The 26,311-nt window shown below is 48.4% G+C and overlaps 1 protein-coding gene across 1 annotated transcript in view; it reads right to left on the reverse strand.

The window, feature by feature from the left end:
- The window catches only part of CNTNAP2 (contactin associated protein 2), a 1,311,177-nt gene that overhangs the window by 156,978 nt on the left and 1,127,888 nt on the right, over positions 1-26,311 (reverse strand). The window contains exon 15 of the mRNA XM_081147555.1: positions 24,510-24,637. Within this exon, the coding sequence (XP_081003681.1) occupies positions 24,510-24,637 (128 nt within the window). The remainder of the gene's footprint in view (positions 1-24,509; positions 24,638-26,311) is intronic.

Here is a 26,311-nt window from a genome sequence, read left to right on the forward strand (position 1 = left end):
ACAACACAAATAAGGACTGCAATAATTAATACAAAATCATACAAGAATAAACTCTGTGTTTCACATATTCACAACTGTAAACCTATTTTGCCCACCTCTGGATATTGATAGATTTTTAAAAAGACTTAATTGTTTGGGAAAAAAATGTTCATTTTCCTATGGTATGTTTCTGGGGCCCAGTTGGGCGACCTACCCGGGTGAGAAGTGTACTTGAAACAGTCAAGGCGGGAGGGGCTGCTGCTCAGTCGCATTGTCATTGTAACTTACACTGACCGTCTACCCCGCGACCCTGGGTTTGTGTCTAAGGCATCATCTCAAAGCAGGAGAAATGAATTGAGGTTGAGGAATTATCCTTCCTGCATATTTCTCTTCAAATCCATCCAATAAACAAGACCTTTTTTTTTTTTAGAATTTTGGGAAACGGGAATCCTCTGTCCTGGGATCTATGAGTCAAGAAACATGAATAACTGGATAGATCTGTTGAAGAAAGGGAAGGACTTTCCAGAGTTACTCCCCTTCCTGGACGCCTCTCATCCAAATGCTGTGACATAGGAGGACCTCAGGCTCCTTAAGAACCTCTGTGAGGGCCTGGGGTGGGGAGTGGGGCCGGGTGGAAGGGGTCAATGGGGGAAAAATGAGGACATCTGTAATATCTTCAACAATAAAAAAAAATACTTAAAAAATAAATAAAAATAAACCTACGTGATTAGGGAAAAGATACCTTCTTACCCGACAACCAGAAATCTCCCTACTACACACACCAGAACTTTCGCTGGGTAGTGCGATGATGGTGGCTTTTCCCTTCTCTACATTTCTCTGTATTTCCTAAAACTTTTACAAGGAGCACGCGTGAGGTTTATAATCAGAGGAAAGGTATTCTCTTTAAGCAGCTTCTCTTGCGAAGCCTTGAGAGTCTGCTGCCCTCTTTCATCTCTCCACCCCTCCCTCTCCTCAGCCACTTTCCCCAGATAAGCTACCCACCCGCCCTATGATGTGAACATTGCTGAAGACTGATCATGTGCTGGGGCTGGCTTTGCCGGAGCCTCGGGTGGACCTCAGAGTGGAGAGATCTCTGCGGACGGCATAGCCTCATGCAGGCAGCTGGGTTCCTCTGCGGACGGCACAGCCTTATGCAGGCAGCTGGGTTCCTCTGCGGACGGCATAGCCTTATGCAGGCAGCTGGGTTCCTCTGCGGGCGGCATAGCCTCATGCAGGCAGCTGGGTTCCTCTGCGGACGGCATAGCCTCATGCAGGCAGCTGGGTTCCTCTGCGGACGGCATAGCCTCATGCAGGCGGATGGGTTCCTCTGCGGACGGCATAGCCTCATGCAGGCAGCTGGGTTCCTCTGTGGACGGCATAGCCTCATGCAGGCGGATGGGTTCCTCTGCGGACGGCATAGCCTTATGCAGGCAGCTGGGTTCCTCTGTGGACGGCATAGCCTCATGCAGGCGGATGGGTTCCTCTGCGGACGGCATAGCTTCATGCAGGCAGCTGGGTTCCTCTGCGGACGGCATAGCCTTATGCAGGCGGATGGGTTCCTCTGCGGACGGCATAGCCTTATGCAGGCAGGAGGGTTCCTCTGTGGATGGCATAGCCTTATGCAGGCAGGAGGGTTCCTCTGCGGGTGGCATAGCCTTATGCAGGCAGGAGGGTTCCTCTGCGGGTGGCATAGCCTTATGCAGGCAGGAGGGTTCCTCTGTGGATGGCATAGCCTTATGCAGGCAGGAGGGTTCCTCTGTGGATGGCATAGCCTTATGCAGGCAGGAGGGTTCCTCTGTGGATGGCATAGCCTTATGCAGGCAGGAGGGTTCCTCTGTGGATGGCATAGCCTTATGCAGGCAGGAGGGTTCCTCTGTGGATGGCATAGCCTTATGCAGGCAGGAGGGTTCCTCTGTGGACGGCATAGCCTTATGCAGGCAGCTGGGTTCCTCTGTGGGTGGCATAGCCTTATGCAGGCAGCTGGGTTCCTCTGCAGATGGCATAGCCTCATGTAGGCAGTGCAGGAGAGTGGATGTCTTAATTCAAAATATCACAGGGGTGTGCACTTTTTATAACATTTGGGGCCCAAAGTAAATAGAACTGTACGGCTCCATCACAGGGCTTGTCGATTTTCTTGGCTTCAAAAAACTCTCTTGTCCATTTAGCTGTAAGGGAAGCTGGAAATCAGGAGCAAACAGCCCCTTTCATTAGGCTCTGACGTCATACTTTTTGATAAACTGAGCTGGTGAATTGGAAAGGATTCAGATTTGAGGCCCTAAAATACTGAAAATATTCATCCCAATCCACCATATCTGCGAACCAGTGTGGAAGCCTCTCACCTGGAAAGCTTCATTTTAAAAGCTGCTTATTAGCCTCTGTGATACTGAATGAAAATCCTGAAAAATATCAATTTTCCTACCAGCATGAAGACCAAATACATGCCGAAGGATCTGCCTCTGAAGGAAACACCCGCTTGAGGGTGGAAGAGGCAGTGTCTGGATCTGGCGACGTCTAAGGGAAGCTTGGGGGTGAATGGGGTTTGCCGTGTGCGGGTCCGGTTAGCAAGCTGGCTGCAAAGTGAGCGATGCCACATTGCGTGGAGGCCCTAAACCACGCCAGGCGTCTGTCTGTGATCATTTGCACAGATCGACAGTGACTGAAAGGCACGTGCGCTGTGGCCCTGGGTCTCACGCACACCCTCCTGACTCGGGCGTTTGCCAGCGACAGCTGCTGTGTCCCGGGTTTGTGGGCACAGCGCACGGTCACCGTGGGAGAGCTGCGTTCTCCGTTTGTGGAGTTGACCGCCACCGAAAGGGGCCTGGGGGAACACGGGAGCCAGCTCAGCACAGACACCACCAGCTCGAACACATCTGACAGGCTAGAAATCTGACCAAAGCTCTTTAGCCACAAAGAATAAGGCTGATATTTGCATATATATGCTTTAAATAAATAGTATCTGATGTTCTACAAATTAAGGAGGTAGGACCGCAGGCAGCCTTCATGCTAACGGGAGGCATTTTCCACGAGGCCCCATCAAGCAGCCTTGGGCAACACTGTTACAAATAAAGTGCTGACTCTCAGGGAAAAACAAAGCTCCCTGGGCTGGAAAAACTCAGGGCGCAACAATAATAATGTCAAATGGGGTTTAATCCTGTTAAAGAGAAAACCTAGGCTTAATCCCTGCCCTAAGTGCAGTCGGGAAGACTGTGGTCACACCAACGAGGCCGTCGGTCACCTGGGCCCTCTCCGTCCCGCCCCTCCCCGTCGGAAGAGGGGGCCCTCAGCGTGATAAAAACCCTGGCCCTTTCCTTCGCTGCACCCGAAGACGTCCTGGACTAAAAATAACCTCTTATTTTCTTTTGTCAATAGCTCCCTTGCCCCCTGACCCTTCCTGTGAAAACCTTCCATGTTGACCCCCCCTCCCCACCCCCCGAGGGCCCTTTTCTACATGTGGATGGGGTGCTGCTGGGTCCGCTTAATAAAGCCAATTAGATCTTCCCATTTACTTGGTCGGACTTTGTCTCTAACAGTCCTAACCTCTCATACGAATAATACCTCCCGAGCTCCCTTTACTCAGACCCCTCTCCCGGGGGGCGTCCTCCAGCTAGGGCAGCAGGGACCCGCAGTCTGGCTCCCCGGGCGGGTTCCGGGGGGGGGGGCTGCTCTCCTGCAAGCTGGAGCTTTTCCTCCACGCACCAGGGCCCCTGCTGACACCCCTGAGCTGTGCTGAGCGGGCTCCCGGGGTTTCACGAATAGGTTTCAAAACTGCTCCCGATCTCTTTACACCCCCAAGGGGCAGCAGGTGACTCGCGTGGAAAGGGGGGGTGGCAGATGGCTGCTCCTAGGTTTGGGCAACTTTTGGGGAGTAGCAGAGCTATCCTTCTTGGCTAAGGTTTTCTTTTTAAAAAATAATGTTTTATTGGTTTCATTATTATTTTTTTTTTTAGAGAGAGAGGAGGAAGGGAGAGGGAGAGAGAGAAACATGGACATGAGAGAAACATCCATCGGTTGCCTCCCGTAAGCACCCTGACTGGAGATCGAACCTGCAACCTGGGCATGTGCCCTGACCGGGAATTGAACTGGTGGCCTTTGGCACACGGGACAACCGAGCCACACAGGCCAGGGCTTGGCTAAGGTTTTCTATGTTCTCATTGGGAATTTATGAGTGGATTTAGGGAAACTGACTAAAGTTAGGGCGAGAGGGTGGTCAGGAGCTCTGCCTGATGTCCGGTAAATAACTGTGATCAAGGACGACAGTGCTTCATTCATCAAATGGCCTTCCTCGGGGTACCTACGTGTAAAGTGTTGCTGTTCGTAAAATAAAACTATATTCCATTCTCAAGCTCCTCGCTAAGGCTGCATTCCAGAGAGGCGGGGTTGTTTCATATGTACTTGCTTCTATTTCCTTTTAAAATTCATGTTCAAGGGTCAAGTTTAAACTGTAGCAATATCAAGCAGGCCCCGGCTGGTGAGTAGGTTCTGTTGCAAATTTTTATTTCTAAACTTGTCTGGAACTCAGAGCCCGTTCTCCCACTAATGCTCCAGTGACGGGCTTCCAAATGAGGAGAGAAAATGAAATAATGCGTGCAGAGGGCCTGGCACTGGGATCATTACATAATTATACATCCTTCTGCGTATTATCATATTTGATGATTCCATTCTGGTCGATGATACACAAGGGGAGGTCCACGTAGTAATTTCTGAGAAAGTGTTTTGTTTGGTTTCTCTTCAAACATAGAGATAAAATGAAGTCACAATGCCTTTTCTGTTGGCTGTTGGGTCTCCATCCCCCGCGATGCCTGGAACAGTGGCAGCCGCTTTGGGACAAAGAGGGGATGGGGCTCACAGCCAGTAGATTTTTAAGGAATATGCTGTGAGCACATGCTTCTGTACTTCTAACGACAGGTAATGCCTCTATCTATTTAAGTTCCTGCATTGTGCATGTACCAGGCTTTCACCGTCGATAGCTCATAATCTGCTTACTTAGAACTTCAGTGATATTTCCGTTCCCCTACTTACTCTGCTCGGAGGAAAATCCTTGAGAGCAGCACACTGGACCGACCCCTCTCTTGCCTCGAGTAAGGTCAGTCTGGGAGTGAGTTTCTGTTGCCAGCACGTTGGGTGGCAGTGGAAAAAGGGAATGCGCATTTCGCAAGCTCCTCCTGAACTGAGCCTATACCATGCCCCTCATCACTGGGAAACTCCTGGAAAATCAGCTCTGTTCATCTGTCGGGGGGTCAGGCTCATTAGTCATGCATCATAGGAGGAAGACACACTTAAACTACAATGGGTTATGCTGTTTCCCCCTTACCGGGTTGTCAAAGAGAAATATGACAGGAAGGGCACTGTTGCAGGGATGATCATGAAGCTGGGGGAAAACAAGCACTGCACAGTCTACCGATGGCAGACTGCATTGGCATAACTGTTTCAAGGGCATTTTGGAAAAATCTTAGAATATTAATAGATCTCTTAACCTTAACCCAGAAATTCCGCTCCCAGGAACGTTTCCCACGTAGATGCTCTAGGTATCCACAGAGCATGCGCACGGGTTTACTGTGGTATTACGCGTAATGGTGAAAGAGCCACTTATAATAGTCTGATATTTAACGGTAACAGTACTTTTACCTTGGGAAGTTAGCTACAAGGAACCTGGCAAGCCATGAAAGAAAAAGAAAAGCTTAATTAATTCTTGATAACTAAATGAGCGTGATGAGTGTGAATATTTTATGCTCCCATTGTTATCAGCGTGACACACTTCAGCGGGCAACTGTGAATTCATTTATGAGGGTTTGTTTTGTTTATATTCAGAAAATGGCCTTCCTTTTTTAAAAAGAAGATATCACCACTTTCCATTTCTGGTTTTATGACAGATTAGAGGTTCTGAAAAATCCCCAAAATAATTCCTATAAACGTTGTGTCAAATATAACAAGAGTCCCTTTAATGCACAGCTGAGCCCCCGAGAAAGTAAGCAAATTCCCCAGGACATAAAAAGGGAGAGAGGGCTGAGCACCCGAGTGGGGAGCCAGCACGGCCCTGGGGGACATTTCCTTATCTTGGAAAGCAGGAGGACTGAGTGTCCCCCCCAGGGACAGGGAAATGCCCTGGGCTCTCCCAGAGAAAAGGGCTGGGATCTAGAAACCGCAAAGAGCTAAGACCCTCAAGGCTCCCTCTTCACTGACAGGCGGAGATTGGAAACAGGTGACTGGGCCGCAGGAGATGGTGATGAGCCCTCTGTCCTGACCGGGATCCAGGATAAGCAAAATTCACAGCCGCAGGCCCGCCCTCGCACAGGACACAGTCTGAATTTACGCTATTTGAGTGCCCAGGAAATCCCAGCCCAAGAAATAAGCGTAAACCTGACCCAGATAATACATGAAGGCACCTGGCAGAAGCAAACGTTTGCAAATCTTCTCGGGACAGCACGAGACCAACTCAAGATGACATTCATCCCAGAGGCTGCACAGTGCAAACAAAAAACCAAAGGACAGCAAAAAACCACACAGCAAAGAGGAAATAAGACATGAAAATCGCCAGAGGGAAACCCCTAGATCCTCAGGATAATGGAAGAATTATAAACAACATAAAACAAATACACATAAATACTTATAAGGTGGAGAAGAAACAATTGAAAACAGAGGGATAAAATACTATCTAGAAAGTTGGGCAGATTTAAAATGGGCCAAAAAGAAATTAAAGAAATAAACAGTATAAGAAGGTGATATGTTTACGTATAGAGTATTCTATACAGCAAAAAAGGGCTATAACTACACGTGACACCTTGAGTAAGTCTCAGAAACATAATGTATATGATTGTATATAGTTCAAAAAATAAGCTACTGATTTATACATTTTAAATAGGTGAATTAAATGGTATGTGAATGGCATCTACATAAAGCTATCAAAAATTGCATTTCTATACACTAGCAGCAGTCAGAAGATGCAATCTGTTAAAGAGATACTAATTAAATCTCAGTAGAAGATGTGATCTATTAAAAGATTTTAGTGCATGAATTTTAACTAGAAACTTTAAGAACGTTATTAAAAATCCATGATGTGGGGAGGCTTGCCCCATCAGAGATCAACCCCCATTATAAAAATCTTGATAGTCTGAGACTTGGGCAGCACTGACAATGTGACCCAGGGAACAGGGCAGAGGGTCCTAAAAGAGACTCTTGTATGTATAAACACGTGGTGTGTGTTGATAAGGGGGAGTATACAGGAAATATCTGTTCCTTCTGCTCATTTTTTGCTGTGAACCTAAAACTGCTTTAAAATATAAAATCTAATTTAGAAAATTGATGTATGACCATGGTGGCGTTGCAGGTCAGTGGAAAAAGGACTTGTTCCCAGGTGTAATGATGAAAAATTTGGTAGTTCATATGTCAAAAATAAGAAATTGGATCTTTATTTTATACCCTATAAAAATGAGTTTCATATATACTAGGGACAAAATATAAAAAACAGTTAAAACTTTTAGAAGTAAAGAAAGTCCTAGCCAGTTGCTCAGTGGTTAGAGTGCCAGCCCTTGGAGTGAAGGGTCCTGGGTTCGATTCCAGCCAAGGGCATGTACCTCGGCTGCAGGCTCCATCCGGGCCCTGGTTGGGGCTCATGCGGGAGGCAGCCACTCGACGTGTCTCTCACATTGACGCTTCTCTCTCTCTCTCTCCCCTCCACTCTCTCTCTCTGAAAACCAAGGGAAAAAATATCCTCGGGTGAGAATAAAAAAAGAAAAAAAAGAAGTGAGAAGAGACGTTATCTCTATGACATGGAGCACACAAAGCACAGAACATAAACTAAAAAAGGAAACTTGGTAAATTCTACTATATTCTACTATATTTAAGTTAAAATCTCCTAATCATCAAAATATATTGATATTCTAACTGAAGCTACAAGGCAGAGACTAGGAGATGATAACTACACAATGTACACAAATGATAAACTTTTAATATTTGGTCTATGTAAGTCAATGTGTATCAATATAATTGTCAAAAATATAAACAATACATGAAGAAACATGAAAATACGCTCAATCGCACCATTAATCAGATCCAAATTAAATTAGTTTATCCTCATAAGTCTATATGATCAAATTGGTAAAACTAAATTTGTCAATACTAATTTTTATGGAGAAAGTTAAGGCAAAATAACTTTTAGAAACTTACTTGGGAGTGAAACTTGGTAGAGTGTAAGTTGGAAATGCCTAAGGAGGTTTAAAAGTTACCTTAGAGAAATTTGCACAGAACTACACAGCAGCAGTCAATGAATTCTCCGAGGAGTACTATTTGCAATCATAAAAAACGGCAAGCAATCTAAATTTTCATAAAAGAATACGTAAATAACCAGGAGTGTAGCCGTACGAACGGAACACCATAAAACAGAAAAAATTAATAAACTACGACGGCGTACATCAATACAAGCAATTCTCAGAAACATAATGTTGAACAAAAAAAGGGAGCCTGTGAAAAGATATGTATTTTTTATGGTATTTATTTAGAGTTTAAAATATGCAAAACACACACACACAGGCCATCTCTCTGCAGCCTGATGGGCACGTTTCCGTCACTATGGTTCGGTCGCACATACCGGTCTCCCAACAACGTTCTTCAAATCCGGCCGCGTGGCACACGAACCCGGGGCACCTGCGTCACGCCCGCGCCCAAGGCTCCGGATTCAGTGCTCGCTCGTGCCCACGAAGCACCTGAGTAGCGGCTGTGCCTCATCACCGCCGGCCCCTCGCGCCACCTCTTGCGAAGCATGTTGGCGACCGGTCCCCGCTCGCCTGCTGTCCTTTGCGCCCACCTACAGCAAAGCGTGTCCCTGCGCGGCCGCCTGGTGTCCCAGGGATAACCCTGAGCAGCATTCTACAGAAACGACCCTGGGAGGAGGGGTCAGCCAACAGGCGCACCGGTGCTCAAGGAGATGACGGGTGAAGCCGGCAGCGAGCCTGCACTGACGCAGGGAACCCGCCCAAGGCAGGTGACAGTGCTGGGGACCCGGCTCCGCGGCCAGAGGAGCCAGGGCAGGCCACGCGGCTGCGTAAAGGGGGAAGCAGGTGGCGACAGACACAGGGAGATGTCCCAGAGGAAGCGGCCCAGGCACGAAACCTCCCGTGAAAGGACCTCTCGGGGCACCTCACGGCATTGAAAGGACGTGAAGTGTCCGAGGCCGGTCCCAACTTAGGCAGGAGGACACCCCTAAGACTTTCAGGTTGTTTAGGAAGGGGGGCCCTCCCGTACACAGATGGAAAGCATTTATTTATAAATGGGATTCACGACAGGATGGGAGGTTACCAAGAAAACCTGTCATCGGGAATATGAGGACCTACCCCAGGAAGGGCGGAGCTCAGTCCCTTTAGGAACATTGTCCTCAGGATCAAGTAGAATTCAGCACCTTAATTTATTTAGCAACGCACACATACTTGCTTCATGAGCTATTTGGATTAGCTAAAGAAGAGGCGACGGATGTTCAATGAAACATTCCTTCCTGGCCAGGCTGACAGGTGTCCCACGTGGCTTATCCCTTCCTGCCTGAGACACGGAGAAAAAAATCGAGTTCTATTTAAAAATCTAACCCAACTACAACTAACAACAAGGCTGAGAGGTTAGAACAGAAGGTATTTCTGGGATGGGAGATGAAGCATTTTAATTAAATTTTAAAGAACAGGGGCCAAGAGAGAGAGAGCCCTATCTGTACAGAGTGTTTGAAATGAACACCCCACCGGGTCACCTGCTGTCTCAGGAGAGCTTGCTGGGAGAGGATCCACAGGCAAGAACAATGAAAAGCGGCTGCTGCAGGGGACAGAGGGCCCTGCGTCGACAGGGCAGGTGAACAAAGCTGCTCGTGTTTCATAAAAGGCGCTCGCAGCCATTGGAAACTTTGCACAACGCCTGCCGGATGAACACGAAGTCTCATTAGCTGTGTTCACATAATCGAGCTCCTCTTATTAATGTTCTTAAGACCGAAAAGGCTGTTTTTATTCTATGGTAAGCTAAGAAAAACATCGGTGGCAATAATTTTACTTAATAACTGCACAACTCATGTGCAGCAGTCAATTATAAATACCTTCTAAAAATACAAGACAATCACATACTAGAAATTATGTGCCAGGGTCGGCATAATGTCTGAAGAATTTGGAATATTTAGAATATCGGCTTCAAGGGACATCTTGTCTACTTGCTAAGCATAAGAAAAAATTGTTTAGAAGCTATACACCATCATCGTTTTATTTGCTCTATTTCTAAGTTACTCTTGCCATCATTTTAACATTTGATGTCATCCCTTATTGAATGAACTTTTGTAAGTTACCATAAATCTTTTCTAGAATTAGTTAATAAGTCACTTAGCTTTGTAATAGGTATTTTTCAGAAATATTCATATAGCCCCGGCTGGTTTGGTCCAGTGGTTAGAGCGTCGGCCCGCGGACTGAAGGGTCCTGGGTTCGATTCCGGCCAAGGGCAGGTACCTTGGTTGCAGGTTCTATCCCCGGCCCCAAGTCAGGGTGAGTGAGGGAGGCAACCAATCGAAGCGTCTCTCTCACATTGATGTCTCTTTCTCTCTCTCTCTCTCTCTCTCTCTCTCTCTCTCTCTGTCTCCTCCCCTTCCACTCTCTCAAAAGCAAGGGAAAAAATATCCTCAGGTGAGGATTGAAAAAGAAAAGAGACATGCCTAGAATAATCCAGACTGAGCACAATATCCACGCCTGGCATCATCCAGGCACTGGGGACACGGAGATGAACAAGCAGTCGTTTTCGCTGCCAGGAAGCTAATGGTCTAACTACTTATCTTAATTAGTGAAACTCCTAAGAATAAGATCCCTTTGTAAGGAAACTAATTAAACAAAGGGAGAGATCGTTATCCACAAATATAATAATTATGAAGTTTTGTGCAGGGCAGCCCCTAGCCATATACAATCACTTTATACCAGGTTTCTACGCACAGTCTCGTGGGGTGAGCAGGGGGCACAGCCCTGGGAAAGGTGGCAGCTTCAATCCAGTGCAGTGACCTTGGCCCCGGTGTTGGTGCCCTCGGCACAGCTCTGCGTGGCCTGCGCCCCGCCGCGGCCCTCAGGACCTGCGCTCGGCAATGGGATCGGGGGAGGCCCGGCCGCTCCTGCACTGCCCGCCATTCAGTTCAGGGGGGCTCAGTTTGGGTCAGGACCTTAGCAAAGTTTCCCCTCTGATCTTAGAAAGAAACCTTTTTACACGTAGAGAGGTGGAGGCGCCAGCCAGCGGCGGGGGAGTGGTGTCGCTTGGAAGGGGCACCCGGCAGCATTTTTACTCTGCGCACCAGTCCAGTTCTTGGCAGTCCTGACCCCAACCCTTCGGGGTGCCTGGGCTGAGTGGCTGGGGGATCCGGGCCCTGGGTACTGCACCCCCGGGCCAGCGGCCTCCTTCCTCGGGAGAGACACGTGGAGCGGAGGCTCCTTGAGAGCCCATCCCACGGGCTCCTGAGCATGTGCCTTTCAGTCCCCTCAGCCCTTCACGACGCAGGTGCCCCGTCAGCGCCAAGTCTTCCACCCGCCTTCTCTGCTTTTCTTTTCTTTCTTTCAATTTTTAAAAAATATATCTTTATTGACTTCAGGGAGAGGAAAGGAGAGGGAGAGAGAGAGATAGAAACATCAATGATGAGAGAGTCATTGATCAAGCCCACAACCCGGGCATGTGCCCTGACCGGGAAGCGAAACCCCGATCGCCAGGATCCTAGGTCGACGCTCAACCGCTGAGCCACGCCCGGCCAGGCTCAATTTTCTTTGTTTAGTTTAATTTAACCCATCCCCACTTATCCCCTCTTCTACCTGTACCCATCCCCGTCCATCCCCGCAATCACCACCCTGGAGCCCATGAGTCCGTGCCCATGAATCCATGCCCATGAGTCCGTGCCCATGAGTCCGTGCCCTTGAGTCCGTGCCTGTGAGTCCGTGCCCGTGAGTTCTTTCTCCCTTTTTTATTTTTTACTTTTCGGGGCTCGGTCTCTCCACTCACCCCCACCCCCTCAAGCTGCCTGCTGTCTGTCCGTTTCGCCTGGCAGTTGGGCCTGTTCCCTCGCTTCCCACATGGGTGAGGCCACACGGTGTTTCTCCGACGGGCTGGTCCACGCCTCGCCCCGTGTTCAGGTCACACTTTCCTCCCACTGTCACCTATCTGTTTCAACGCACATGCCATTTCAGGTATGTACTTAAATTTTACATACGTTCATAGTAGCCCGTCCCAATTTACGAAATGAAATGACAGCATTATTTGGGCGCCTCCACGTGTAAACCATGGTGCGAGGCTCCGCGGCAGACAGGGCGGCGGCCAAGACCGGCTCCCGGGTCCAGGCTCACGCCCCAGGGAAGGACTAAAGTCGTGCAGGGGAGGCCGAGGCGGCGAGCTCAGCAGGAGCTGAAGATCCCGAACTGCAATGTTGTCTTTTTAAAGTTATTGTTTCCTCTGCATAAAATAAAGATTTTGGACAAAGGTGTGGCATTTCAATGAATCTTACTGGCTAACTAAAGTATTTTTCTAGAGAAATGATTAAGTATCATAATAAATGAATTAAAAAAACCCCAAAACACATATTGGTTTCCCAAGCTGGCGTTCTTAGCCTGGGGACTGTGCTTTCAAATCTCTCTGAAATTCTGTGCAACATTTTGCAAGTGCATGCAAATGTGCATTTTCCTAGCAATGGGGATCATAGGTAAGGGGATTCTTAATGGAAAAAAAAAAAAGGTAAGAGCCATTGAAATGCATGTTCTAAATACACATGCAGTCGATCAATCCCTTATGAAATTCTTGAACTTTTGCCGTCATTTTGAAAAAGTGGAAGCTTATCACCTTCCCACTGTGAAAAGACATACGTGGCTGGGGGTAGATGGGGGGTCCCAAGGAGAAACGCAGTGAAGCTACCACCGTCTAAGCGTCTTGCAGGCATCTGGAGACGCTCCGCTCTCCTCACCGTAATTAACGACCACGCAGAGCGAGGGCTCAAGCCAAGGGGAGCGAGTCTGTGAGCGTAACGGTCTTTTTTAGTAGCAAAATCATTTTTTTCAGGAATAGACTTTTATAGGCATAAAGTAACTCAGGTTTAGTAAAAATGTATATACATAAAAAATGCCATCCATTTAGAAAGCCATGAACATGAGGTGGGAACTGATGAAGAATTAAGCTTATTTCTAAACATAGGCTAATGGGTGAACCTTACTTACAGCAGATCTATTAAAAAATGCCAATTAAAAGACAGATCAAAGAACCTTACAGAAGTATTTTGTCACTCTTCTACAAGCCCCGATAAATAACACTTTATTTTAAAAATCTTTCTCACAGACAGTGTTTATCAGAAGACACCTTGTGAATTCAGACACACATTAATGTGCAGTTTTTCTACAACCCAAGTATAGGGTGTCCCCAAAAATGTATACACACTTTGAATGATTATAAAGTCAGTGTCTATGAGCATACAGTTCATTTTCAGACTTTAAAAGAACCTACAGAAATGAATAATTTTTTGTCAACGCCTGTTTTCACACTGATGACTGTCTGGTCCAGGCCCTGCGGATAACACGAAGCAGTGGAATCGCAAACAGCAAGAATCATTTCGTTCGGCATTTGGGCGCCCTCAATTCGTCAACTGTATCGATTTTATACCAGAAACTTTATCCTTTATGTACCCCTATAAAAAAGTCTAGTGGATAAGTTTTTTTTATTCAAAGCTTAGTCTGGCTTCCCCATTATTTCATATCAGTTAAACCTGAAAAGGAGTGAAAATTAAGTGAGTTATCAGCTGTTAAAGTGTGTATACATTTTTTGGGGGATACCCTGTGTCCCCCCAAAATGTATACACAATATGAATAATTATAAAGGCAGTGTTTGTACTTCAACTACGTTTTCAAACTTCCAGGGGCATTTTAGGATGAATTTCCTTTGTTCAGAGCTTAGTCTGGCTGGAAAGAAACATCAGTTGAGCGATCAGCTGTTAAAATGTGGGTACATGTTTTTGGGACACCTGACATATATGTCTCAGTTTAGCTTCACGTAAACAGAACCTCTGCCTCAAGGAAGGGTCCCAATTCTTGCTGTCCTGCCGTTCTTTATCTGGTGGCTCTGATTACTGCCACTGTGACATGAAGCACCGAGTTCTCTAACACTGCGGAGCACATTGCTTGCAAGATACTAAGCTGAACAGACACTTCTCCAAAGACGACACACAGACGGCCAAGAGACATGAAAAAATGCTCAACGTCGCTAATCCTCGGAGATACAAAGTAAAATGACAATGAGCTACCACTTCACTCAGGTCAGAAAGGCTCCATCAACAAATCAACAAATGACACGTGCTGGCGAGGGTGTGGGAAAGGGGAGCCCTGAACGCTGCTGGTGGGAGTGCAGACTGGGGCAGCCACTGTGGGAAACAGTATGGAGGGTCCTCAGAAAATTAAAAAACAATGGATTTTAATAATAATGAACTGGGTGTCAGCAATGCCCACAGTGTGATGGATTTTCCAGGTGGGTTGCTCGGACCTCTGCCTGGGGAGTCACTCCTGTGAAATCTGCTCAGTGCTACTTAGGACCATGTTACAAGCAAAGAGCTGTGCTGAGTGTCGGCTGGAAGGCCAAGGCCCATGAGACACAGCTCTGGAGACCAGAAGTCACAATCCAGGCGTCAGTAGGGAGGGTTCCTTCTGAAGGCTCTTAGGGGGCATCTGTTCACACCCGTCTCAGATTCTGGTGGCCACCCGCGAGCATTCGCATGCCTGAGCTGTGACAGGGCAGCTCCCGGCTCTCCCTCCATGGCCACGTGACTTTCTTCCCTGCCCATGTCTGTGTCTCTGTTTTCTTATAAGGACACAGTCATATGGGACTAGACCCTCCTCAACCCCCACCCCCAAATCCAGGATGAGCTCCTCTTGACTTGAACATCTGCAAACACCCTATTTCCAAACAACCTCACACTCCCAGGCACTGGGGGGGGGGGTTAGGACTTCAACATCTCTTTGGGGACATGATTTAACCCACAACTGTCACCATCTACAAATGAAGCAAAACAGAAAAGCCAGCAAGTCACCAACAGTTTTACAGATTTCTTAAAATGAGTAGTTTTAAAAAGTCTTCCGAGGAGAGACTTCTATGATGAGACCCAACAATGAGATTTGAATGTGTGTTTGTTGGATACAGACCTGTGGTTACCCCTTCATGGAATAACTTTATTTTCTTTATTGCCACCATCCTTTTCAAAAATACATATCAGAGACAGATAAACTGTATGAGCACAGATCTTTGAAGCTAAGTGTATGAGCAGAGTGCAATATGCTAATTAAATTAAATGTTCTGTAGATTGTTCCTCCCTCCTATTTCTGGTTCACAAGGAACAGGCTCAGCTCTTGGCCAAGCACTTACAGGTTTTCCTGGCCCCAGGTCAGGTCTCATTTTCTCACGTGAGTAGGTATCCTAGTGCTTACTACGTGTCATGTACATATTTTTTACAGAAACCTTTGCTCCTACCATTTGGGCTAATTATAATCTCATAATTTCAGCTCGAGCTTTCCCCGGCTGCATGAGTCCCCACGGGAGGTGGTTCCTGCTCACCCTCTGCACCCACCTTCCCCGGCCGCACCTTCTGCTTCTACCTTCCTGTGCTTCTGGGGAAGAGATGCCGCTCTCATCCCTCCGCCTTACTCGAAAACAGGCTGTCGATTTCCCTTGTAAAAAGTGGATCTTTATTGTTGGAAGTATTACAGATGCACCCCCGCCCCCCACTGACCCCCTCCATGCCTGACCCACCCTCCCAGGCCTTCTCCACACTATTGTCTGCGCCCATGGATTAGCACATATGCATATAAATTCTATGGTTAATCTCTTCCTGCCATCCCTCCCCCTGCCCTCTGAGATCCCTCAGTCTGCTCCATGCTTCTGTCTCTGGATCTCTTTTGTTTATTAGAGTCCACATAGGAGTGAGATCATGTGATGTGTGTCTTTCTCTGCCTGGCTTATTTCACTTAGCATAATACTCTCCAGGTCCCTCCATGCTGTCCCAAAGGGTGCGAGGTCCCTTTTTACAGCTGCGTAGTATTCCATGGTGTGAATGTCCCACAGCTTTTTATCCATTCATCTCCTGATGGGCACCTGGGCTGTTTCCAGATCTCAGCTATTGTAAACTGTGCTGCTATGAACATAGGGGTGCATAAGTGCTTTCTGATTGGTGTTTTGGGATTCTTAGGATATATTCCTAGACATGGGATCACTGTCTCAAAGTCACTAATCGCCAGAGAGATGCAAATTAAAGCCACAATGAGTTACCACCTCACACCTGTCAGAATGGCTGCCATCAACAAATCAACAAATGACATGTGCTGGCGAGGGTGTGGGGAAGGGGAACCCTGGGACACTGCTGGTGGGCACGCAGACTGGGGCAGCCACTGTGGAAAACAGTATGCAGGTTCCTCAAAAAATAAAAAATGGTTATCAATTTCTTAATTGCAAAAGCCATTGGTTGCACCCAATGTCAGTGTCTGCAGCCCATTGCAAGGCCCTGTATACAGCTGGTGCTCAAAATACATTCACCATCGACCACTGATTCACCTGTTCACCTCGGATTATAATCCGTATTTCTGAAAGACTGTAATTTCACAGGAGCCATCATGACTGCAATTAGCACTCTGCATCTGAGCTTAATTCATATCACTCTTACCAAATGGAGGGGCTTAAAGGAGTTTTATTCTTTTCTGTATAATATTTAGAACTGCCATTATTGAGAACTTACTGCACCAGTCACTGTTTTTAAGCTCTTTAAATACATTTGTCTCATTTTATTGCCATAGCAACCTTTTGTACTAAGCATAATTATCTCTATTTTACAGATGAGGAAATTGAAGCTTAGGGAAATTAACTTTTCCAGCGTTTCGCTGCTGGTAAACGGAGAATTGGATCAGCACTATGATGTCTTGCCAGCATTTGTAAGAAGTCCCTGTGTTGAAGGCTTTCCCATATATACTGTGATTGTCATCACACAAATGCTCCTTGAGGTTCAAACCTACGGAGAAACAAAGCTCATGGACCAGTTCCCGCGGGCCTGGCACGGCCCAAGGATACCCGGGGGCTAGGGTGGGCCTTGCTCTTGCCCGGGCCTCAGGAGCATGGGTGTGTGGCCTCTGGAGCCTCAGGAGGACCCCACGCTTGGTTTACTGCTCTGCTGTCCCCATCCTGAAATTCTTCATACTTTCTTAACCAGGGGTCCCGCATTTTTATTCTGCACCGGGCTTTGCACAGTGTGTAGCCAGCGCTGCTCAGGAACTCGACACAGTGGACACTCTAGGCCACGAGACCCAGTGAGCCGCTCAACAGAGAAATGGCCCCATGTCTACTTTTCTCCTTTTGTCTGGGACGTCAGGGCGTGGGGTGTGAAGACTCCTGCTGAGGGGACAGATGGGGTCCTGGTGTGGAGGAGGGGGTGGGACCCAGGGAGACAGGTGAGGGGCAGCTTCGTTACCCTGGAGAAGGGCTGCTTGGTGTCCATGGATGGAGGAGACGGGGGGGGGGGCCCTGGGCAGGAAAGAGTTATGGTGGCAGATCTGTCTGCTCACCCTGAAAGCCCACTTACGGGGCTGGCCAGGGGCTGGCCCCGGGAGACTCAGATCCCAGGTAGACGGAGGGGCTGAGGAGAGCGCCTCACTGGGCCTCACCTGCAGGTACACACATGGGGTGTGTGCCTGTGTGGAATCTGGGTGCATGCCAGGCAGGGGCTGCCCGTGACCAGCCCCAGGAAAACCCCTGGGCTCTGAGTCTCTGACCAGCCCCCTGGTTGTGTCTAACGTGGCAGGAGGGACTGGGGAGCTCTGCTGGGCACTAAGCCCCTTCCATCCCCATGATCTAATCACCTCCCAAAGGCCTCCTTTCCCGACACCATCACGTTGATGGTGAGGGTTTCAACATACGGGTTTTGTGGAGACACAAATGTTTGGTCTGTGGCACTCAACTCCCCCAGCTAACCTTTCCTCAGTTGGCTTGAACTAGGGCTTGGCAGCTATAGTTCTGTACAACTTTCTTTTTTTTTTTTTTTAAAAAAAATATGTTTTTATTGATTTCAGAGAGAGAAAGGGAGAGGGAGGGAGAGATTGAAACAATGATGAGAGTCATTGATCGGCTGCCTCCCACATACCCCCTGCTGGGGATGGAGCCCACAACCCGGGCATGTGCCCTGACCGGGAATCGAACTGCGACCTCCTGGTTCATAGGTTGACGCTCAACCACTGAGCCACACCGGCCGGCTGGACAACTCTTTCACTACCTCCCTCAACCAACCAGTGAAGGCAGGTTAACCTGAGAATCCCCTACAGGCTCCCATCTTATTTTGCTATGTACGTTATGCTTGAGGTAATGCAACTACATCTCTTTTCGAAACACTATTATTGTAGTTTTCTGCTAGTAAGCAATATTGAGATTGTACTGCATTTCAAAATATAAAGCTAAAAATAAAATTTTGAAAGAAACGGATGGAGTAAGTTTCTAAACACATTCCAACATGCAGACAAGCTGTTCCAAGAATAGAACCCAAAATGAAATGGAGCCTCTCATCGTGAAAGGAACGCCGACCTGCAGTCATAATGTGATATTCTGCCCCGTCTTCCTGCTGACTCGCTCGGAATCTCACCGAGACGCCGAGAAAACTCTGAGTATCTCCCAGGCAGTGATATTTATCGTAGGCACTTTTTGGTCTTTTCTGACATTAGGTTTAGTCCCAAAGGAAAGATCCCACCTTTTCTCCTCTTACAACTTTAATCGTTTTTTCTCCAGGACGGATCGGAGCAGGCCTACATGTGTAGCCATAAGTACCACTGAATTCTTGGTGGAAACAGGTTCTCAGGCCCTCTAACGGGCTTCTTACTTTTCTAGTAAGAAAGAAAAATTTTCCTCTACCCTTTTAGGTCCTTTTGTCTGGTCTAATAATTAAATTAACGCAAGACAGATTAACAGGAGAAAATGAAATTTAATTACGCATGTATGAGCGGGGGCCCACAGAAACAATGAGACAGAAGGACAAGCCGGGGAATTGAGCTGAGGAACAGGACAGGGAGCTGGGGCTGCTAAGGGGAGGAGGGTGACTCACAGGACGAGAGCAGATGCTGAGTAGTTAGATGTTTGTCCTGCCACACGGGTAGGTCGTTCAGATCAAAACTATCTCTTGGCAGTACCTCTCTTTCTGGGCCGGGCTGGTATCTAAACCCTTTTACGTAGGTAAGGAAGAGCTACACGTTTTTCTTGGATCCCCTGGCTCTTCACTGCCTCCAGCTCAAAACAGTCCGCATGCCAAAGCGGCACATTTTGGGGACACTTGACTTGAAACCCTTCGCCCCACAGCTGTGCAGTCCCATATGACGGCCACTAGCCAGGTGTGGCTATTTAAATGTAAACTAATTGAAATGAAATGAAATGAACTATTCACATCCTCAGTCACACTGGTCACATTTTAAATGCTCAATGGCTGCCTGTTTCCAGTGGCCGCCATATGGACAGCACGGGTAAAAGAACATTTCCATCCTCGCTGAAAACCACTGGGTAGTGCCACTCTATAATGACAACCAGACAACAGAGGAACGCACAGCCTGGCTCCTCGGTGCTCTGGATGTGCCCCAGCGGAGAGGTGCTCTCGGAGGGGACGGATGTGTCCTCAGTTCTTGGTGGCTTTTTCAGTGAAAGAGCATGAAGTGATTCTGGAAACACTGACCCTGCCACTCGGAGTGTGGTCCAGGGGCCAGGGCGGCGGGAGCATCTGCGTCCTGGCCTGGAGCTCCGGGATCAGATCCTGCACTTTCCCGAGGTCCCAGGTAATCTCCCACTCCACCTGGTCAACAGTTTCACTTTTAACTATGCAAACGGACGCAGGGTGGGGGCCATGTCCCAGTCTTCTCTGTAAAGGCTGGTAGGTGGGACAGATTCCTGGAGCTGATTGTGGAGCAGGTTAGGATCTACTTCACGTAGCATTTCCCTCGATCCCGAGCGTGCGCCACACTGGGAACTATTAGAACCAAAAGAACAAGCCCAACTCTCTTCTGCTGGCAGGGGCAGGAGACCTTGAGGAGCGCGGTTTCCCGACTGAGTTCCACCGGGTGCGTGGCCAACACTTGCTTCCTAGCAAGCCTGCTCCTAATTAATTGTGTCAAGTCCCTGTATGCCCAGGGGGATGCGGGAAACCTTCACTTCATATGGCTCAGAGCAGAGCAGTTGACTAGCAAGTGCTTTACCTCTCTAATTAATTATACTCACCACACAGAGTCTGAATAACACTTCTACCTCCAGCACTCAAAATACGTCTTTTCTAAACTAATTCCACAAAAGTTGAGCCACCCCCTCCAAGGACGATTATATGTTTAAAATTAGAAACAACTGCTACTCTAATAGTGTTTTTTTTTTTACCCTCACTGGAGGATATTTTTCCATTGCTTTTAGATAGAGTAGGAGGGGGGGAGAGAGAAACCCAGCCATTGACTGACTGCCTCCCGCACGCGCCCCGGGGGCCGGGGCCCAAGCCTGCAACCCAGGTACGTGCCCTTGATGAGGAATCGAGTGCCCTTGGCCAGGAACCAAGCCCACGACCCTTTTGCGCCCTGGGCCGACGCTCTAACCACTGGGCCAACCTGCCCGGCTCTATCGGTGGTTCTGATGCTCTAAATAGCTCTTTTGTTTCTTCCTGGATGTGGACCCGTGGTTTAAGAGGGGAGCTGTAATTTTACCGCATTTTTAAAAATCATAGTTAACCATCCATCACCAGTCACACTCGGCTTCGTCTGGAATGGAGGTTTCCCTTTGAATGCATTTGCAAAACGAGAAAAGAAAAAAACACCATTTATAGCGCTATGTGGGAAACGCTGCAGACCTGAGCGGAACTCACTGGTTTCCTTCAGCATTTTGATTAGATGCGTCCATGAGTTCAGATGAATGAAAGTGAAAATGAAAGTCAGCGGGCACCATGAAAGCAACTGGGAGCACGGGCCGCCCGGTCGGAGCCCACGGGAACAGCTTCATCCCCGGGGACTGGGCGACAGCCGGCGCCGGACTCAAGGGACGGCTCCCGGGGGCTCCATCGCTCAGCTGCTCGGACAGAGAAAGATGGTTTTCTACAATGGGTTTGTGTGTTTTTAAAACTGTAGCTTTGCACAGACTTCAGTAAACGACAGTAAGTTAATCTCCACACACAGGGAGGCGCACTATACCACTTTCTAAACGATAAAAACGGGGCCTCAGTCCCCGCAGCACTCCCGCTGCACTGGTAAGTGGGCCTGAGTGGGGGGAGCGGTGGGGTAAGACCCAAGCGACATATTTTTAAAGCAGCCTGGTCAGCGACGGACTCGTGGAAGAGGGTGGAGTCGGGGGACACCCCTGACCTTGCGTGGAGGGAGCCCTGCATAGTTTCGGCTCTGTCTTCCCTCCTGGAGCCCGGGAGGGTGCACAGAAATACGTGTGTAAATGACGTTTTAAGAGAAATATTTTGTTCATTTGTAAAGCAGAGAGGCTAACAGTTACCTCACCCCCCTCATGGCTGGGGGCGCGGGGGGCTCCGTGTCCGGGGGAATCACTCATTTGTGAGGGCTGGGAAGGCCGTGACGTGGGACGCTTAGCGTTAGCGCGTCCGGCCAGGGCGCCCGCACCGCGGACGGGGCGTCCGAACCGCCGGCCGCCGCCTGGCCGCTCAGGTCCCAGGTATTATCCTCATCTCCGAGGCACGGGAAGCCCGTCTCTCTCAGACACAAGGGTGTTCCACTGATTGCAATTAAATGTTGGCTGTGCTCCTGTTTTCAAGGAACATCAGGTGAAACACGGCTCGAGAGCTGAAGCTGAGCGCTGCAGGACGCTGAGCCTGTGAGTGAGCCAGGCAGCTCTTTCCTCGTCGGCTGTCCTCAGGGCGCCTCTAGGGACACCGCCCGGAGAGGGAGACGCCATGCGCCCACCCCCCGCGTGTAAAGTCTGCCTGAGATACACTGCTTACCGCCCCCCTCGCGAGCAGCAGTTGCAATAGGTTTACACTGCAAAATGGAATGTTAAATCGTATGATACTTTGTGTTTTCCAATATCTTTTCATTGTATTTCTCAAAACGTGGTTTGGGCGTCTTTCTCTTTTCTTTTTTTTTTTTAGAATTCTTTTTAAAATTTTATTTGTATTTCTAAAATTTTTTTACATTCACTATTATTTTTGTATCAGTTCCAGGTGTGCAGCGTAGCAGTTAGACAACCGTCTACTTCGTAACATGCTCCCCCTGATAGTCCCAGGACCCACCTGGCGCCACGCGGTCGTCACAATGTTACTGACCGTGTCCCCAGGGCTGCACTTCATGTCCCCGCGACTCTTTGGTAACTGCCAGTCTGTGCTTCTCAATCCCTCCACCTTCTTCACTCAGTCCCCCATCCTCCCTCCCGACAGGCATGAACGGCCCTACAGGGTATCGTGCTAAGTGAAAAAAGCCAGTCAGAGGGGCACAGCTACCACGAGATCTCACTCATACGCGGAATCTAAAAAACAACATAAACGAACAAACAAAACAGAAACAGACTCAGACACAGTGAACTTCTTTTCCCCTGAGTACCTGGAAGTGCTAGAAAAACAGCAGACACATAATAAATTCTCTCAGAGGACGGGTTTAGCTGGTTAAGAGAAACAAGCTAATCATCTGGTAACATACTCCCACATACTCTATTTAACGTGCTGGAATCTTCTCTTTGAGGATGGTAACAAACGTTTGCAGAAGTGGGGTTTTTGTAACTATACAGTTAATCAGTTACTTAATGGAAACCCTTTCTCTAATTCAAAATTATCTTCTGAATTAGAACTGATAAGTGTGGAATATTTTACCTTTATGTATTGATGAGTAATTATAAACAAACTGATTTCCATTAGACAACATGAGAGCCTGCCTGTTTTATTTTTTAAATAATATTAATTATTGGCTATAATAATATTTATTATTATTTATTGACTTCAGAGGGAGAGGAAGGGGGGGAGAGAGAAACATTGGTGGGTTCCCTCCAGCATGCACCCCCGCTGGGGATCGAACCTGCAGCCTGGGCACGTGCCCTGACTGGGAACTGAACTGGGACCTTTGTGCGCACAGGACGTGGCTCCAACCAACAGTGCCGGCCTGCCCAGGGCTGAGAGTGAAACTCTGGTCCATCTCTCAAAATTTCTGTTTAAAAATGCATATTTTTAAATTATTTTCTGTCAATATTTTTTTGTCAAACAGTTGAAATGAAATATCTTGTTCCATAGTCCTACTACGCCAGGCTAGACAAGTGAAGTTTGTTGCTTAATAAATGCTCGATTAAGACCCTTTGACCGGTCTCCATTTTAAAGGCAGCTCTTTCATTTCTCCATGGAAGAGAGAAAACGGTACCGACTCCATCTCTCTTTCGTATCAGGAGCACTGCCTTGTTTAATTGCCGGCGGCCTCGATTCACTAAGCGGCAAACAGTTAATGCGAATCATCGAGTTCCTTAGGACGCCTCTTTGAGTGGACGCAACAGTTTATTGCATCGAGTGGGTCTGATTCTCCCTTGATTTATGGATGTGGTGATAATAGCCCATCTCACAGGATGCTTTGCTAGGAGGGATCCAGATGCAGGCACTGAAATCTTTATGGCCTCCCCAGGAGAGCCGGGACGCAGGTGGCATCCTCATTACCACAGCCGAGCAAATGGAGGCGCTTGCCTGAGGTGTCCTGGCAAGTGCGTTACTCAGGGAACAGATCTAGGTCTCCCGATGCCTCGCACACTATCCCAGGCACAGAGAACTCCCGGGGGACAGGCGAGAGGAGGGGAAATGACATCCAGGGTGCTCACTGCAGAAGCCCCGTAGCAAAAGGTCACCGTTTCCCTCCAATGGCACGCGGGGCACACCGAAGGGTATCAAACGACATAAAATCCGAACGGTGCCCTAATTAGGTGGGATCGTCACTCTAGCTCCCGGCCTCCCGCAGTCCAAGCCAGCAGCCCCCAGTTCCTCTCCCCCGCGCTGAATCCAAAGCCAGACATGGTGACAGAAACCATGTTTGGCTCACAAGGGACTCTCTCGAGCCCTGACGATGATGGAACTCGATGGCAATCATGTCAAGCTTCCTAGGATCATAATCCAAGTTTACAACGATACACGAAACCATAACACTACTGTTCACATGGGCATCAACCCCGTTTATGGTGCCATCAATAGTCCTGCTAATGGCATTAACAGCACCACCCGGTGGAATCTCGGCTGTCGAGTGGTGCTTTTATGCTATTAGAGCGTCACTATTTATATATCACCATAACCTGGGTAGTCAGAGCTGTTACATATGGATACACGAGGAAGACTGAGAGCCACACTTTATGCCCAGATCTAGGCTTCTCGGACTGAAAACTTTACAGCCGTCGTCCTATCTAGCTCTCCCCTGGGCTGTCTGCGTGGCAGGGTGTTGCTTTAGGGCTTAGGGAAGAGCAGTCCGTTTTCGGGCCCTCCCCTCCCCGCCCCGATTTGCAGGGAAACACTATATAAAATTGCGAAGAAAGAGAAAGCCGCAGGTGCTGGGCGAACTTACTGTCTCCTTGGCAGCGCAGGGGGCCCACGCTCAGCTTCGCTTCCGAGCCCGGCCGGTCAGTGTCGCCCACCACCACCTGGCTCACCGGCAGGTGGTCTTTGTAGGACAGGAAGCCAGCGTCCTTCCTCCTGGATCACAGGGAGAGAAAGGAGCCCGGAGAGGCTGAGTCAGAAGCATGTCCTTTCCCATCACCGCCTAAGTCGTCTAATAATCGAGCACATTCCCATAAACGTCCAGGAGGCCACTAAGTAGAACCGCAGTGAAAAGGCGAGTTTTCTCTCTCCCATCGGGTGGTGTCGCAGCCAGTTCTCAGAAGCAACTGCGACATCTTCACTTTCTGGGAAACAGAAGTGACCCCCGATTTCCAGAGTCACAACCAACCAACATGCCGCGTGTTACTTTGGGCTGAGAGGAGGTGCCCGCCCGCCGCTGGAAGCACACACGCCGATCGCGGGGCACACGGGCAGAGTCGGCTGTGGTCACGGAATCGGACGCTCGACAAAGTCACCTCGTCTCTCACGTCACAGAGAAAACAAAACCCTACTTAACTGCTTTGACACAGCTGCTTCTGAGGCTTCCTGCTCTGCGGTGTATCAGCTAAATAAGGGACATTATTTTGTTCTTTTATCTCTTCCTGTTTATTTAGTTTTTAAAATTTTTTTTAAAAAAATTGATTTTAGAGAGAGAGAGAGAGAGGGAGGGAGGGAGATGGAGAGAAACACTGATGAGAGAGAAACACTGCTCGGCTGCCCCCCGCACGCCCCCTAGTGGCGACTGAGCCGGCAACCGGGGCCTGTGTCCCGACCAGGAATCGAACTGGCGAGCTTCTGGTGCACCGGGCGATGCTCAACCACTGAGCCACACGGCCAGGGCTCTTCCTGTTTATTTCAACAACTGAGAGAGTTTATGGGACGTTTCCTACACTGAGCAGGTGCTCACTAAGTGTCTATTTCCATGTAAAACGAGGAGAGGAGCTTCGACTTGGGTTTCTTCTTTGATTCCTTCTGTTTACTGTAGACTTACCTTGTTCCAGGTCTCCTATCTCCCCCGCACCCACCCTAATTGAGGAAGGGGACAAGGCCAGTTGCCGAGGACTGATTCTGGGATGGAACACAGACATCCGGGAGATGTTTTTGGGGATGGACCCAAAATGTGTGTAAATTACGTACAGCACAGATTTCATTCACCTCAACAGGGAACCCCTGTCCCCTCACCCTCTTTCATGCCGCTGAGGTTGAGGGATCCCCTCGTTTAAGGCTGGATGGGTGGTAGGCACAAGTCAGTATAAAGTCATTCCAAAATTTTACCTTTTTACATGCTTTTTTTGCATTGTTCAGTCTGCATGTAAATAGCAATTTTGAAATTGTACATACAGCTGACCACAGAAAAGACGACGAATTTTGGATAAAAGAATGAGAGATAGCTCAATAATCAGGTTAAAGGTTCACCATTCACATCTTTTTTTTTTTTTTTTTTTAAAAGCTTTTATTGCTTTTAGAGAGAGAGAAACCTCCATGTGAGAGAGAAACACTGACTGGTTACCTCTCCTGTGCGCCCTGACTGGGGATCGAACCTACAGCCTAGGCACGTGCCCTGGCCGGACCAGCACCCGAAACCTTTTGGTGCACAGGGCGACACTGCAGCCGGCTGGGCCACCCGGCCAGGGCGATGGCACGGCTCCTTTTACGGGGGATCTCTGAGTGGGAGACTCCGCGATGCTCTGTGATACACACAGAATCGGTGTGTATGCTTTCGCGCCTGGCTCCTTTCACTCGATCTAGCGTCTCTGAGATTCATCCATG

The sequence above is a fragment of the Miniopterus schreibersii genome (genome assembly GCF_964146895.1).
Source record: "Miniopterus schreibersii genome assembly, chromosome: 9".
In the NCBI taxonomy this organism is placed as follows: domain Eukaryota; kingdom Metazoa; phylum Chordata; class Mammalia; order Chiroptera; family Miniopteridae; genus Miniopterus; species Miniopterus schreibersii.